This window comes from Toxorhynchites rutilus, chromosome 1 (genome assembly GCF_029784135.1).
Source record: "Toxorhynchites rutilus septentrionalis strain SRP chromosome 1, ASM2978413v1, whole genome shotgun sequence".
Taxonomy (NCBI): domain Eukaryota; kingdom Metazoa; phylum Arthropoda; class Insecta; order Diptera; family Culicidae; genus Toxorhynchites; species Toxorhynchites rutilus.
This window is the reverse complement of record NC_073744.1, coordinates 65,893,830-65,906,966: the sequence shown is the minus strand read 5'-3', so window position 1 is coordinate 65,906,966 and position 13,137 is coordinate 65,893,830. Positions and strand designations below refer to the sequence as shown.

At 38.9% G+C, this 13,137-nt stretch overlaps 1 protein-coding gene across 2 annotated transcripts in view; it reads right to left on the bottom strand.

The window, feature by feature from the left end:
* LOC129777469 (uncharacterized) overlaps positions 1-10,272 on the bottom strand; it is a 36,379-nt gene extending 26,107 nt beyond the window's left edge. The window contains exon 1 of one of the 2 annotated variants that reach the window (XM_055783743.1): positions 10,125-10,272. In XM_055783743.1, coding sequence (XP_055639718.1) covers positions 10,125-10,257 — 133 coding nt within the window. In that variant the 5' untranslated portion in view covers positions 10,258-10,272. Of the gene's footprint in view, positions 1-9,336; positions 9,990-10,124 lie in introns of those variants that run through there. The other variant, XM_055783809.1, reaches the window with a different exon arrangement.
* Between the last annotated feature and the right edge of the window lie 2,865 nt (positions 10,273-13,137).

The window sequence follows — 13,137 nt, the reverse complement described above, 5'->3', positions numbered from 1 at the left end:
AGTTCGGTAGTACTTTCAACAAACGCGCAAAATTCAAACGTATTTCACCTTACTTCAAATTGAATTTATCCGAAAAATAGTTATATCCGATAATTTATATACTAGCAACAATAAAGCTAGGAGTCAGGCACACGTAAAGTTGACATGCAGGCCGTTCAACTGTACCAACATCAAACGGAAGCTTCTCCGAACAGCCGAATACGGACCGTTTTCAAATGTTCAATTTTTTCAACAATGTGCAATGTATCTTTAACTTCAATGAATGAGATCTTCTTCAAATATGTTTGTCTTGAAAGCGGTGAAAGCTTGAGAAAGAAATTCCAAAATTTTAGTTGCCATCCATCCATTCGAGAAGATTAGTCAGGTTGTAACGATAGTTCGATTGCCTCAAACGACCATCACTTCTCCAAACAATTAATCTCAAATTGCTTGGAGGTGGACAACGTTTGTAGTCACCGTTGGAACATGCTTCGAATGAATACTTCTTCAAATTACGAACAGAATTGTTCCAAGCAGCAAATTCGTGCGTTCACAGACACATTTTCGCCCAGCCTAAAACAATCGGCGGGTGCATTACTTTTGCAATTTGAGTTATCTCTTCCGTAGCAGATGGCGAATAGACTGATGTCGTGAGTTTTCTCCCCCGCTTGGGGCAGATAGCTGAGTCAGCTCCACTGAAACTCCTGTAGCAATTCGCAAACGATATCGACAAACAGCACAACATTGCACATTGGCAGCTAGCGGAGAAAACGTAATCTCTCCCACGCCATTTTTTCTGCATTCCATGTTGTTTTCAGTTAGTTAGCCATGGTAAGCACGATGATGAAAGATGTGTTTGTGTATGTGGCTAGGTGTGGGTAGGCTCAAATGAATTTTGTGACTGGAGGATGACTTAGGTTCAGTGGTTCCTGATTTAATTCTGGGAAAAAGGTTGTGAGCCGAATACAACCCGTTATTTGGAATTGACACTGCAAATACGAAAAAAGTTTCGACCAATCGTTGTTAGCTCACTTGAACTGCGTGGAATTTGACTTTGAATTCGTTTTTCATTCAAGCAATAATAAAAAGTTTTCAGCACAAGTAAGTCAATTAGACGGCTCACGATAAGGTACAGAATGTCAACAGAAAGTTTATCATTTTACCTTCCCAATTTTCCGTTCGCCATTTGATAAACTTTTCTCAACAATAACACTTTGCGAATATTTGAACCACAAGTAGATTCATTATAACAATTGCCATAATTGAGATGAAATGGTAATGGAGTCTCATCATCGAATTCTCAATGCTGTATTGAACCCAATCACGCATTGAAGTTGCCTATTTTGCTGAAATCATGAATAGACGATTGAAGGCACACAACCATGGCGTGAAGTTTCCCTAAACATTCTGAAGGGGAAGATTGTGAGAATATGCAAACTTAGTGTTCATGAACCATCATCGGTGGCAGTGAAACAGGTCACGCAAAACTTTTCGAAGAAATTTCGGAGCTTTGCTCAAAAAAGAAAACAAAATTGGAAACCACTTTTCCAGGTGCTTTGTTGCTTCCAACAGCCTCGAGACGTCGCGCTTGAATTTTGCCCGACCGTTTCCGATTTCAGGAAACTTTTCCTTCCGATACTGTGGAAATAATCTCTGTTTACCTCGAATTTTCGAGCTTCAAACTTCTTCGCGGCGGAGATTGATTTTGTCCTGTTGGTATTGTTTCCAAGAAAATCCGTGGATGTTTTGAGTGGGTGCTCCGATCGGCAGTTACTGGAATTGCTGTGGGAGCTTTTACACTCAAATTCCCTATGACCTACTTACGGCTTCAGGCTTCAGGCTTCAGAGATGCCAGATCTATGAAAAAATATATAATTTCATTGCATGTTGTTTCGCTCCCTCCGGAGTGAAAAGTGTAATGTGATTTTGGGGAGAGCAGAAGATAACAGAACAATATCGTTTACACCACAGGGCGGACTCGATTATATACAGTCTCCAATTTTTTTTCACTGTAGAGAAAATCCAAATGAAATCGACAAATGACAAAACATTACTTTTTTTTTAATTCGAATGGAAGCTTGTAATCCATTTGGGTTGGAGGAAATATGAGTTTTCCACAGCAATTGGGAATATTTTGACTCAATTGTAACATTTCAATAGGGCGTATCGATTTTAGTACGAGTAATCTTTGGTAATATATATGTCAAAAACTATGAGTCGTATCCAAATAGTGTCTTAGAAAGAGTTATAGAGTAATCATGTTGAACGTGAAAAAAATATACACTGAGAAAAAATAGTACTCTTGTTTTTTTATTTACGAAAAAACTTTAATTTGCAATATCTAAATACGTATTTTTTAAATTTATATTTATGTTATACTGTCATCCTTCAATTCCATTTTAAAAATTGTTCGTGTTTTGATTATGCAACACGAATAATATGTTAAAAGTTAGTATTAAGATAAAACAGATTTTTTAATATCGCTACATGTTGTATTAACCCACATGTATTTAAATGTTTTTCAACGTAACTCCTAAACATATATTTTTACCATAGCGATGACTAACTTTTTTGAATTTTCTACATGACTTCTATTTTATATGAAAAAAAAAATTAAAAAAAACAAAAAATACACTAATCATTTATCTGTTCAAAGTTCATTCATCTCTAGTCCTGAGAAGGACCCTTGTGAAAAAACTCTGCTTCCACTACAACTTCAAACGACGTTCTTGATCTTGTTACTCATCAATATCATTTTCCAAACAGTAATGTATTATAGGCAGGATTGCCAACTATAATTTACAAAAATCAGGAAGCATGAAAATAAAAATCAGGAAGAGATCAGTATAGCCCACATCGGTTTGTGCAGAAAGTTTTTTTCAAATAATCTTTAAAAATGAGCGAACAAAAAGACTTGACTAAAATCACCTGGTAGGGCTTGTAATTTTTCTATTTTTTTCATGTCTAAAATAGCTTCCAGCATTCGGAATGACAGATTTGGATTACGTACCGCTCTGATGATTAGTCCATGATATCTGGTAAAAGAGATAGTCAAAGTTCTTGACCTATGCAGGGACCAGGAACTCCCAAACTCCCTAGGGGCCGACGTTGAGGTTTTTGGTAGGAAATCACTGATTGACTGGGACCGACAGTTACAAAAAAAAGTAAATAAAATTATAAACGTTTTTTTTTTTTGGATGTTTTACATGGATGTGACTAATTTGTAGTCGAATTTATGACCATTTTCTATCTATTCAACAGGTATCTTCGAGATCTGGAACCGACACTGATATTATGCAAACGCTCTTGATGCAGGTTGAATGGAAAGCACATCAAGAAAAAATCGGAGCTCAACGTGTTGAGCTGCACTTCATTCGTTCCTAAACAGTTCGCGGATGGTTTGCCCATGTCTACCATGAAGGCAAACACCCGAATAGCATGCAAACATGTTGTTTGTAACTCTTCCCCTAGGGTGCGGGCTGCGAGTAAAATTAAAAAAAAACATACCCTCCGCATCCGTTGAATTGTTTACTTGTTTTACTAAATCTACCGTTTGTGTTTTAATGAAAAAAAAGGTTGAATAAGTTTCTTATCCAATGGTGTATAGTATGACATATTTCGCAATAACGATTTTGCGTAAAATACATTTGAAATCCTTCAATTTTCGTTACACTTTTCGTAGAAAATATATAGAAATCAAAGATACGTCAAAATTAATAAAAGTGCTTCTTATGTAGGCTTTAATTACAGTTCTAATTTCCAACTACACCCAAAGTTAATTTTTAGTACATTTTCTGGCATCCCGATTTATTACATTAAATGAGCTGAAAGATAACATAAAATGTTCTACTCCCCAATACATGTATATCATTTGTATGAGATATATGCTAGAGCCAATATGAGGGAGCGAAACAGGAGACACATTTAAATGAAAGCTTTTCGTATAGTTTGCCAAATACACGGCCCAGATAGAGAAAGATATATTCTCATGTTCTTCTTTATCGGCTTAGAAAACACCTTCCAACTTCATTTTATGATGAGGTGTAATATTATCACGCTCCTTTATAATAGCGCTGGCAGCTATATGGATAGCGTGGTCGTGTAAACTAACTTCGCATTCCAGCCGGCCTTGGTTCGATCCCCATTGATGTCGTATGGACTTTTTTTTTGCACAATCCCAAATGAAAAGAGAAAAGAAAACAGAAAGAGATGTCTGCACGCATACATACAAACCATTTTTAAGCTTCAGAATAGCTCATTTTCGGCGCATTTGACTCTCATGACCAGGAAATGGCATCTTTTCTGCCAAAGATGGCATGTTATCTGCCAACGCTAGTTTGGATGTAGAAAAACTTTGACAGTTATCCCTATATATTTTTGTATTATTATTTCTATTTTGATAAAGTACAAACATCAAGAGAAATCAGGATCATTTCAGAAAAATCAAGCGAAATTGAGCTTTTGTCAGGTTATCAGGAAACAAATCAGGAAGGTTGGCATCTCTGATTATAGGATTCATAGTATAAAGACTACATCAGAGTTCCGCTGTTCCGCATAGAAGTTGGAACAGAAGACTCAATAGCATTGTAAAGCGTTGAAAGCAAGGAAATACCATAAAACAAGCAATGGGTTGTATCTGTGATCCTTTGTTTGAAGTTGTAGCTGAATCAATTCCCAATGATGTTCTGTTCTTGCTTTCAAGGGACTTTAACCCGACCTACCCGCAACAATCCCTTTACGCTTGGGTTTTTACAAGCTCAAACGGAAAAGTGGTGGAACAAGATAGCAAACACGGTTACCAGCAGTAAAGTGCAGAAAATGGTGGGTGGAATCGCACGAAATACTCGAAACGAAATGGTATCGCACGAAATGTTCGAACAGCTGAACTATATTAGTTCATTAAAAAACCTACAAAATAACATGCTTCCTTTTTTGTACGATATTCTTATTCTGAGGAATGTCCTACTTTATGCGACTAAATTATAACTGAAACAGGTTTTATACAGATTAGTAGACGTGTGAGTAAGACCATCCTAATGTCACATCGAAATTACAACTAAAAAATCGTAATTAAATAGATTAAATAGATTCCCGAGCGGGCGCCAGCTTATATACATATTTGTATGGTTTCAATAGCCTGTTTTAAAAGTATTTTTCATTCTATTGAAACATGTTTTAGACATTTTATCTTTCGAATGAAGTGCTCCGACATAACGCTCCCGTTTTCGAAACTTTGAACTAGCACCTCAGTATAGAAATGAAAGACGTAGTACTCATAAAAAGGGAAATTCTGGGCATCACTCTGGTAATATGGTGGGTCCGCCACATTGAATCATATCCTAATAATATCACGCCACCGGTTTTGCAGCACATCATGATTTTCAAACGCGTGTTTTATAGAGAATTGATCGATATTGGTGCTGTTTCTCACTACCAATACGTGGAAAATGTATCTAAGGTCTAAAAAACCGAGAAAACGTATTTCTTAAACTTGTGAAGTTGGCCGGTTTTGCAACTAGGCGACACAATTATTGGAATATAATCCTACACGTTTCATGGTATTCGGCCAATGAACCACACACAGAACCTATTCATTCAAAGCCATACAATTGGATTCAAATTCAGACAGGAGCTCAATGAAATTTTAGCCGAGTGCCTCTCTGCAGACTACCTATTGGACTCAGGAGTGTGGTAATGGATTCACGTTTCATCCATTGTCACAAAACGTCGAAAGAAGTCCTCTCGATTACGCTTCGACAATGCCAAACCGGCTGTTGAAACATCAACGGGCCGCTGTTTTTGGTCGACGGTCAGCAAACGCGGCACCCATCGCGCGGGTAAATTTTTTATGTCGAAAATGTCCTTTCGTATCCCACTCGTTCTTTTGAATTGCTTACGGCCTCAGCCAACTCGCGTACCGTTTTGCCTCATATTCCGAATACTTAAGCTTTGATGACCATTAAACAGTGTCTCATTACTCAAAATGGTACTCTTTCGCGAAATTGATTTGATTTTTGGATACCATAGAGCCTTCTTTTGTGCTCCCGTGACCGAGTGGTTAGCGTCATAACTAACATGCCGGGTGTTCGGGTTCGATTCCCGTTCTGGTCGGGGGAATTTTTCGTTAAAGAAATTTCCTCCGACTTGCACTGAGATCACGCGTATTCTAGAGCTTGCCACTCAGAATGCATTCAAGGCGTGTTATTTGGCATAGAAATCTCAACTAAGTACTAATAAGAATGACGCAAGTAATACTACGTTGAGACGGCGAAGTTCCTGTAGGAACGTAAGTGCCATTGAAGAAGAAGAGAGCCTTCTTTTTCATTTGAACACAAGAAAATTGATTTACAAATTCATATTCATGGTGAAAAACTAAAAATATGTTTAATCACTTTTGCTTCAAATTGCGAACAGCAAAAATGCAATTTAAAAAAAATCATAACTATTAAACTGGAAAAATGTTATGCTCGCAAAAAATCTTGATTTTGCTTTTGTAATTATTGATAGTATTTGTTTCTTAAAGTTTACATGGTTTTGGGATCAAGGGCCCTATATCGGTATAGATTCCTGTAAATGATGTTCAAATGAAGTCTCAAAGCCCAAAGAATGTCAGGGTTTGAATATTAAATTATTTATAACATTACAGTTCAGTAAATTCACATTTAAAAATGAACACTAAACACTAATTTTAATGAAGATTTCTGCATAAAATATAATTTAATTTGATCTATTTTTTGTAGATTCTTACCATTTCTAGCACTTAACATGAAAACAACAAACAAAATAGTTGAAAAAACTACAAGAACTGAAAAACAATTAACGGTGCTTGTTTTTTTTTTTACAGAATTTGCTAACGCAAACATTTTATCATTGGTTTTGAGTGTCACTTTTTTGCAAAATTTTAATATTATAAATTACAGACTGTATCGATACCTGTTAATGATGTTAAAATGAAGGCTATATCCTAAAGAATTTCAGGGTTTTGATTGTTCAATTATTTAAAACATTAAAGTTCAGTAAATTTACATTTTAAAATGAAAGGTTCGGAATTCGAATCATGCATAGAAACTTGATTCATGGTCCGAACACTACTTCAATATTCATTTTAATGAAGATTTCTGCATAAAATATCATTTTTGTTCACCCATTTATTGTAGGTTCTTACATTCTCTAGCACTTAAGATGAAAACAACAAACAAAATATTTGAAACAACTACAAAAACTGAAAAATGAACGATGCTTGTTTTTTACGGAATTTGTTAACGCAAACATTTTATCATTGGTTTTAAAAGAATTAAGGAATGTCTGTGTTTTGATTATTCAATTATTCATAACATAAAAGTTTAGTAAATTTACATTTAGAAATGAAATTTTCGGAGTTTGAGACTGTTCGGAATATGAGACAAAACGGTAACTTCACGATCGTTCATAACGAGTCGATGCACTTCTTTTACGATTTCTGGATTCGTAGCTTCTTTTGGCATTCCAGAGCGAGGTGCATCTGCGGTGCTTATATGGTCCATTTTAAATTCACTAAACCACCAATAAACTTTTGTTCTCGAAGGTCTCGAAGTGGAATAACATCTCGTCGACCACTGCATTGATTGTTCAGGAGTTTTTCCCATCAAGAAACTATGTTTGATCAAAATGCGATATTCCCCCTTCGGGCCCGAGGAAGACAGCCCAATGTGCCGGTGAGAGATGTGTTGGCTCGGTATGACTTTGATTACATGTCCCATATATATGTTTTCCTTAAAGCTATCGATCTTCGTGTGTGATTGTCCCTATATCATTATACCCTCTATTCCTTCCTTTGTGAGTAATTCGTCTACTTGCTATAAATAAGTTGCCAGAATAAGTTGAAACGTAAATACACTATAGATATACGAATAGATTTAAGAATTGAGTGTTCATCAACATTGTTACAATTTCCTTATATCCCATTCTTCTTCTAAAAATATGTCACCCTTCTAAACTCGAGTACACCGCGAGTAATCGGTTTTCCACCTTACTAACCATAGATGCAAGAAAATTGTTTATATATAGTTTTAAAATTATATTTAAGATTTCGGCTCCTTTAAACTTATGTAACTGAGCCTGTAAAAATAAACGAATTAATATAACAAAATACGATATTCCTCTTTTTCCATTATCTATACGAATGCTCAGGTAGTGCCACTTAAACATCTGTAATTTGTGAACCAATAAACGAAACGTCATGCAACTTCACACATAAGCTAGTGACAGATGAACCTCTCGAAATGAATCTTGTTCATTTTTAGTGGCGCCATCTGTTGAAAAATCCCGGGACTTTTCAGCCCATGTAGTATCATTGCGAACTTGAAATTGAATAACATTTTCGAAAAAAAATCGTTAAAATATTTACAAAACCTTAGTAAAATGTCAAAAATCGACAAAAAAAATCAACGACCAAATTTCAGTTCAATTTCACCTCAGTTGCAAATTTTCTATCAGTGAGAGTGAAGTTTATTAAAATATCAGCGAAATTATAGCCAAATTCTAATCACATTTGTAAAATTTTCAACCAAATTCAACCATATTTCGAGCCGAAGCGTTATTTATTTAGTATTACAATTCAAAGGAAAAATCCATCGTTTTAAACTATCTTTCGCGATGTTATTTTGTTGGCAATATTCATGATTCACCACAAGCGTTGCCAATCTTTTTAGCGCCTCTTGATAAATTCCAAGCAAATAGCTCTGTATTCCGAAGAATTACCTCTCTTTGAGATTTCATATTCTTATTTACAACTTCTGTGAATAAACGAATGGAGCATTGAAAAAACTAAAAACACCGTTTATTGAAAATTCTCTGACATCTCTGCCAGACATTCAGTCATATTTCCCAAAGCCATCAAATTATACCCAATTGGAATTATGACCGCCTCAATGAACCAATTTCGTAACCGTTTGACTCTGCCGAAGCAGCAATTAAAACTATTTGCCAACCTGAGGTAGGTTTGTGTGTTTATCATTTACATAAATTTATACTATGCTTGAGGAGGGGTGCGTGGACAGTCATGTCGCAGACGCATCTTCCCTCCGACAAAGGTGACCCAGATTTCAGCCACCGTTTGGTCTGCTCATTGTGCACTGTCGGTCACGGTCAGTATATGTATAAAAACCTGGCGCTACTGACACGGAGACCCACAATCGAAATCGTCATGGTAGGGATTTCGAGCGATCGACCCCACCCCGGCGAGAAAAAATATGGAATAGTGGTGATAATACATTCACCTCACGTTCCATCACTGTGGATCGCTCGGGGGAAACGGGGAGCTTCGTGAAGAAATGTTGGTTGGCCGCGGAACGATTTGTAATAGCCTCATGGTGATACCTTGATTATTTCCCGTTCGTATGATTCATAGGTTACGTTAATCCGCTAAGAATGGTTCCGGCAATTCGTTTTAGCTACTCCGCGGAAATGGAGATTAAGGATGACACAAAATCGTGAGCACTAATGTGAATGTTTTCAACACTTTTTCGAAGTTCCGATAGGAAGATCGCAACACAGATAACATATCCCATCAATTGACCATAATCGCACGTCTACAGCAAAAAGGCAGCCGATTTTACTTCTTCGCTATATCCCAAAATTCATTATCCAATGGTTAGCGGCTGGCAATTTTCAAACGAAGGTCACGTCTTCAGTAAAGTTTTCCATCATCCCCCACCCCCGCGTCTCTCACACCGTCACACACTGCTTGCTCACTACTATACTTTCTGCTTTCTCGTCAGCTGTTGTGTTATGCTATCGGACCGCGCAGACTGTGTCTTGAAAAACATATTACGAACTTTTTCCTTCTTTTTTTTTTTCAATTATATTAAACTCCGCCCGAACACGCCTCGAATTCACACACTGTCATTCAATCTTCTTGCTTGTTTATCCCCGCGATTGCATAATCATGCGAACGTGTTCGGTTGTCCTTTAGTTCCCGAGCCGCAGCGTTTCACCAAATGTATCGACTCTAGCAATTGCATAAGCGTGAGACCACAATTGCTGCACATGAAACCACGAAACGAACGAAATGCACTCCGCGAGCTCTTTCATCTCGAATAGATGCTGCAGATTTGATATGAGTTGGTCCGTTGAGTCCTCCCATAATCGCGAGTAGCGGCACTTACCTTGCGGCTTGCAGGCACACACACGCACCGAAAAACAAACAAACAAACAAAAAACGGCGAAAAAGCTCCGACTTGCAACGAGAGCGAAAGTGAAATGAATTGTCGAAAGTTTACCCCGTTCGGTTTTATACATTGAATATGTGCGAATGCGGCGGTACTAGGTTAGTTGTTGAGATTGTTCAAATTTTGTTTGCCTTTTTTTTCGACTCTTCTCAAGTCTACAATGACTCAAACTCCGGGTCAACACTGGTGAAACTGATTTGGCGGGGCTTTTCGAAGCGCCAGATCCTTCTTCCAAGGTTCTTTCTCCCGCCGCCACGACGTCGCGTTACCGGGTCACATCGTTGGGGGTGGCTGAGCCAGAGGTGGACTAAGGGAAACACAGTTTTCTTCAAGAAAACTTTATTATTAGGTGCTCTGATTTTCGAACATGTTGCGCGAGAAATCCTCAGCTTTTAAGAAAAATATACCGCCCTTGAAAACCATAAAAAATACAAAAAAATATAGGAGGTTGTGTTCAAGACACGACCGCATTGTTGACATAGAACTACGCTGTAGTTTAATTCTTGTTTATAACTGCGGATATTATTTTGAAATAACCATTCTACCAATTTGGTCGCCCTGAAATGGTTTTTTTATTGTAGAATTATTTGACGATAATTGTTTGATGATTCATTCTTGTGCTCGCAGAACAATATATGCTCGAGATAAGCGCAACTGTCATCCTTAGTGGAGAAAGTTTTGCTACTGGCAAGCGAAATCAGATCACATACAACATTTCATTTAATTTCTTGGTGACAAAATAAATGAAATAAACTCTATCTGTCAATCTCAACAACCTCGAAAAGTGTAGCACTGCTTCAGTATGATCAAGATTAGCGCAAATGCAATCCTAGTTCAAAGCAGTTTTGTGATTGGCACGCGACTGGCATTCGTCTATAACCTTCAAAAAGGCCCTTGGAAAACTTTACTTTAATGTATAGCATATCAAACAAATCTTAGGGAATTTCCGATTCGTTTGGTATGTAAATCGCCAAAATCTGTTCGCGGCAAAAATAGTTATTGACGTTAACTTTATTTCATCATTCTTCGGCATAAGCTTCGAGTAACCGGTCATGTGCTGTGAGCGTCTCCGTTAAAGCATTGTTTTCGGTTACCGTTGGCTGTTTTTTTTATCGCCCGGGTGTGCTTTTTTCGCGCGTTTTCGAACTGTTCGAGATATCGTAAAACGCAGTGTGAACTCGGAATTAGTGAGAAAGGCAGAATCATCAAAGCCTGGCAAGGCCAGCCGGCTTTCAGTTTTCGCCGATTTGTCGCCATCGCAATCGAAGTCGGACATCGGTGCTCAGTTGCACGCACACAATACCAGCGCGATTCGCTGCTCACTTACATCAGTGTGAAGGAGAGCATCACTTCTTAGTGGTGTGTGATAGTGCCGAGCGCTCAAGCGCTCCGATTGAGAAGCAAGCAGCGGTTGCCAGTTCATCAGCACTGGGGTGCATTGTGAATGGCAGAAGGAGGGGGAGGATCTCCAGATATGGAGATCTCTGATGATGACTCCCCTCTGGTTGAAAAAACTAATAAAGGAACAGCGAAGACACTTAAACGCGTTCCTACATCAGAGGATGTTTCGTCCGGGGACGAGTCTGCTAACTCTAGCAAGCCCCCCTCTAAAAAACCTGCAAATATCTCCTCTCCAACCCCCCTCGCTCCTACTCCAGCTCAGATTTCGCCTCCCCATCCTGTTGTCCCCGATCCCCTTCAATCCTCGTCATCTCCTTCTCCTCCTGTTGTCTTCTCTCCACGTGTCAAGGTCTATCCTGAAGATGCACCTGGAACTGGTCCGTGGGTTGTTTTCTTCAGGCCTAAGCCAAACGGAAAAGCACTTAATGTTATTCAGATCATGAAAGATCTGGCAAGATACTCCTCCGTGACAGAAATTACGAAGGTTGGACCGACCAAACTGCGTGTTGTCGTGGCTGATCGGAAAGACGCAAACGGTATTGTCGTCGACCAGAGGTTTACCCTGGAATATCGTGTCTACGTGCCTTCCCATGACGTAGAAATCTCGGGGGTGATAACCGAAACGGGTCTGACGTGCAAATCAATTATGGAAGGAGATGGCAGATTTAAAAAGCTGCCTTTGATTAAGGTTAAAATCTTAGAATGCCGACAACTCGGCAAAGTCTCCCAGGAAGGGAAAGAATCGAAATTTACGCCGTCCGACTCGTTTAGAGTCACTTTTGCTGGCTCCGCCCTCCCTGACTACGTTATGGTGGACAGATTGAGGCTACCGCTGCGATTCTTCGTGCCAAAGCCCATGACTTGCCTGAAATGCAAGTCAGTTGGTCACACAGCAGCTTACTGCGCCAACAAGGAGCGCTGTGCCACTTGCGGAGAGCAACATGTGGACAAATCCTGCAGTGCGATTGAGCAAAAGTGTCCATATTGCGGAGGAACTCCGCACGTGCTCTCGGCTTGTGAAACTTACAAGAGTCGCTGGGAGAAGCAGAAGCGCTCTTTAAAGGAACGCTCGAAGCGCACTTTTGCGGAAATTTTGAAGGGCGCTTCTCCATTGGCCCAACAGCAACAACCTTTAACCGCAAACAATGTCTTCGCTTCGCTGCCAGTTGACGAAATGGAAGCGGATACAGCTAACGAGGGCACACCGTACATCTTCCAAGGGAATCCCCGGCGCAAAAATGTGACCACTCCCAAAGTTCAAGGACAAGCCCCTCCGGTTATACCCTCTGTTAGCATGCCTAAAAAATCGAGTGCAGCGGACAAGCAAAATCAGGTTCCTCCTGGCTACCGTGGGAATAATTCACCTTCGAACGACCCAGCACTCGAAGGGACATCAAAAACCCCAACTGTCCCTATTTTACCGCCAAGTTCAACTTCCCAATCGGGATTTATAAAGTTGACTGACCTTGTGGCTCAAATCTTCACATGCTTTAATGTTTCCGACTCCATCAGAACCATTGTCATTTCAATGCTTCCAGTATTAATTACA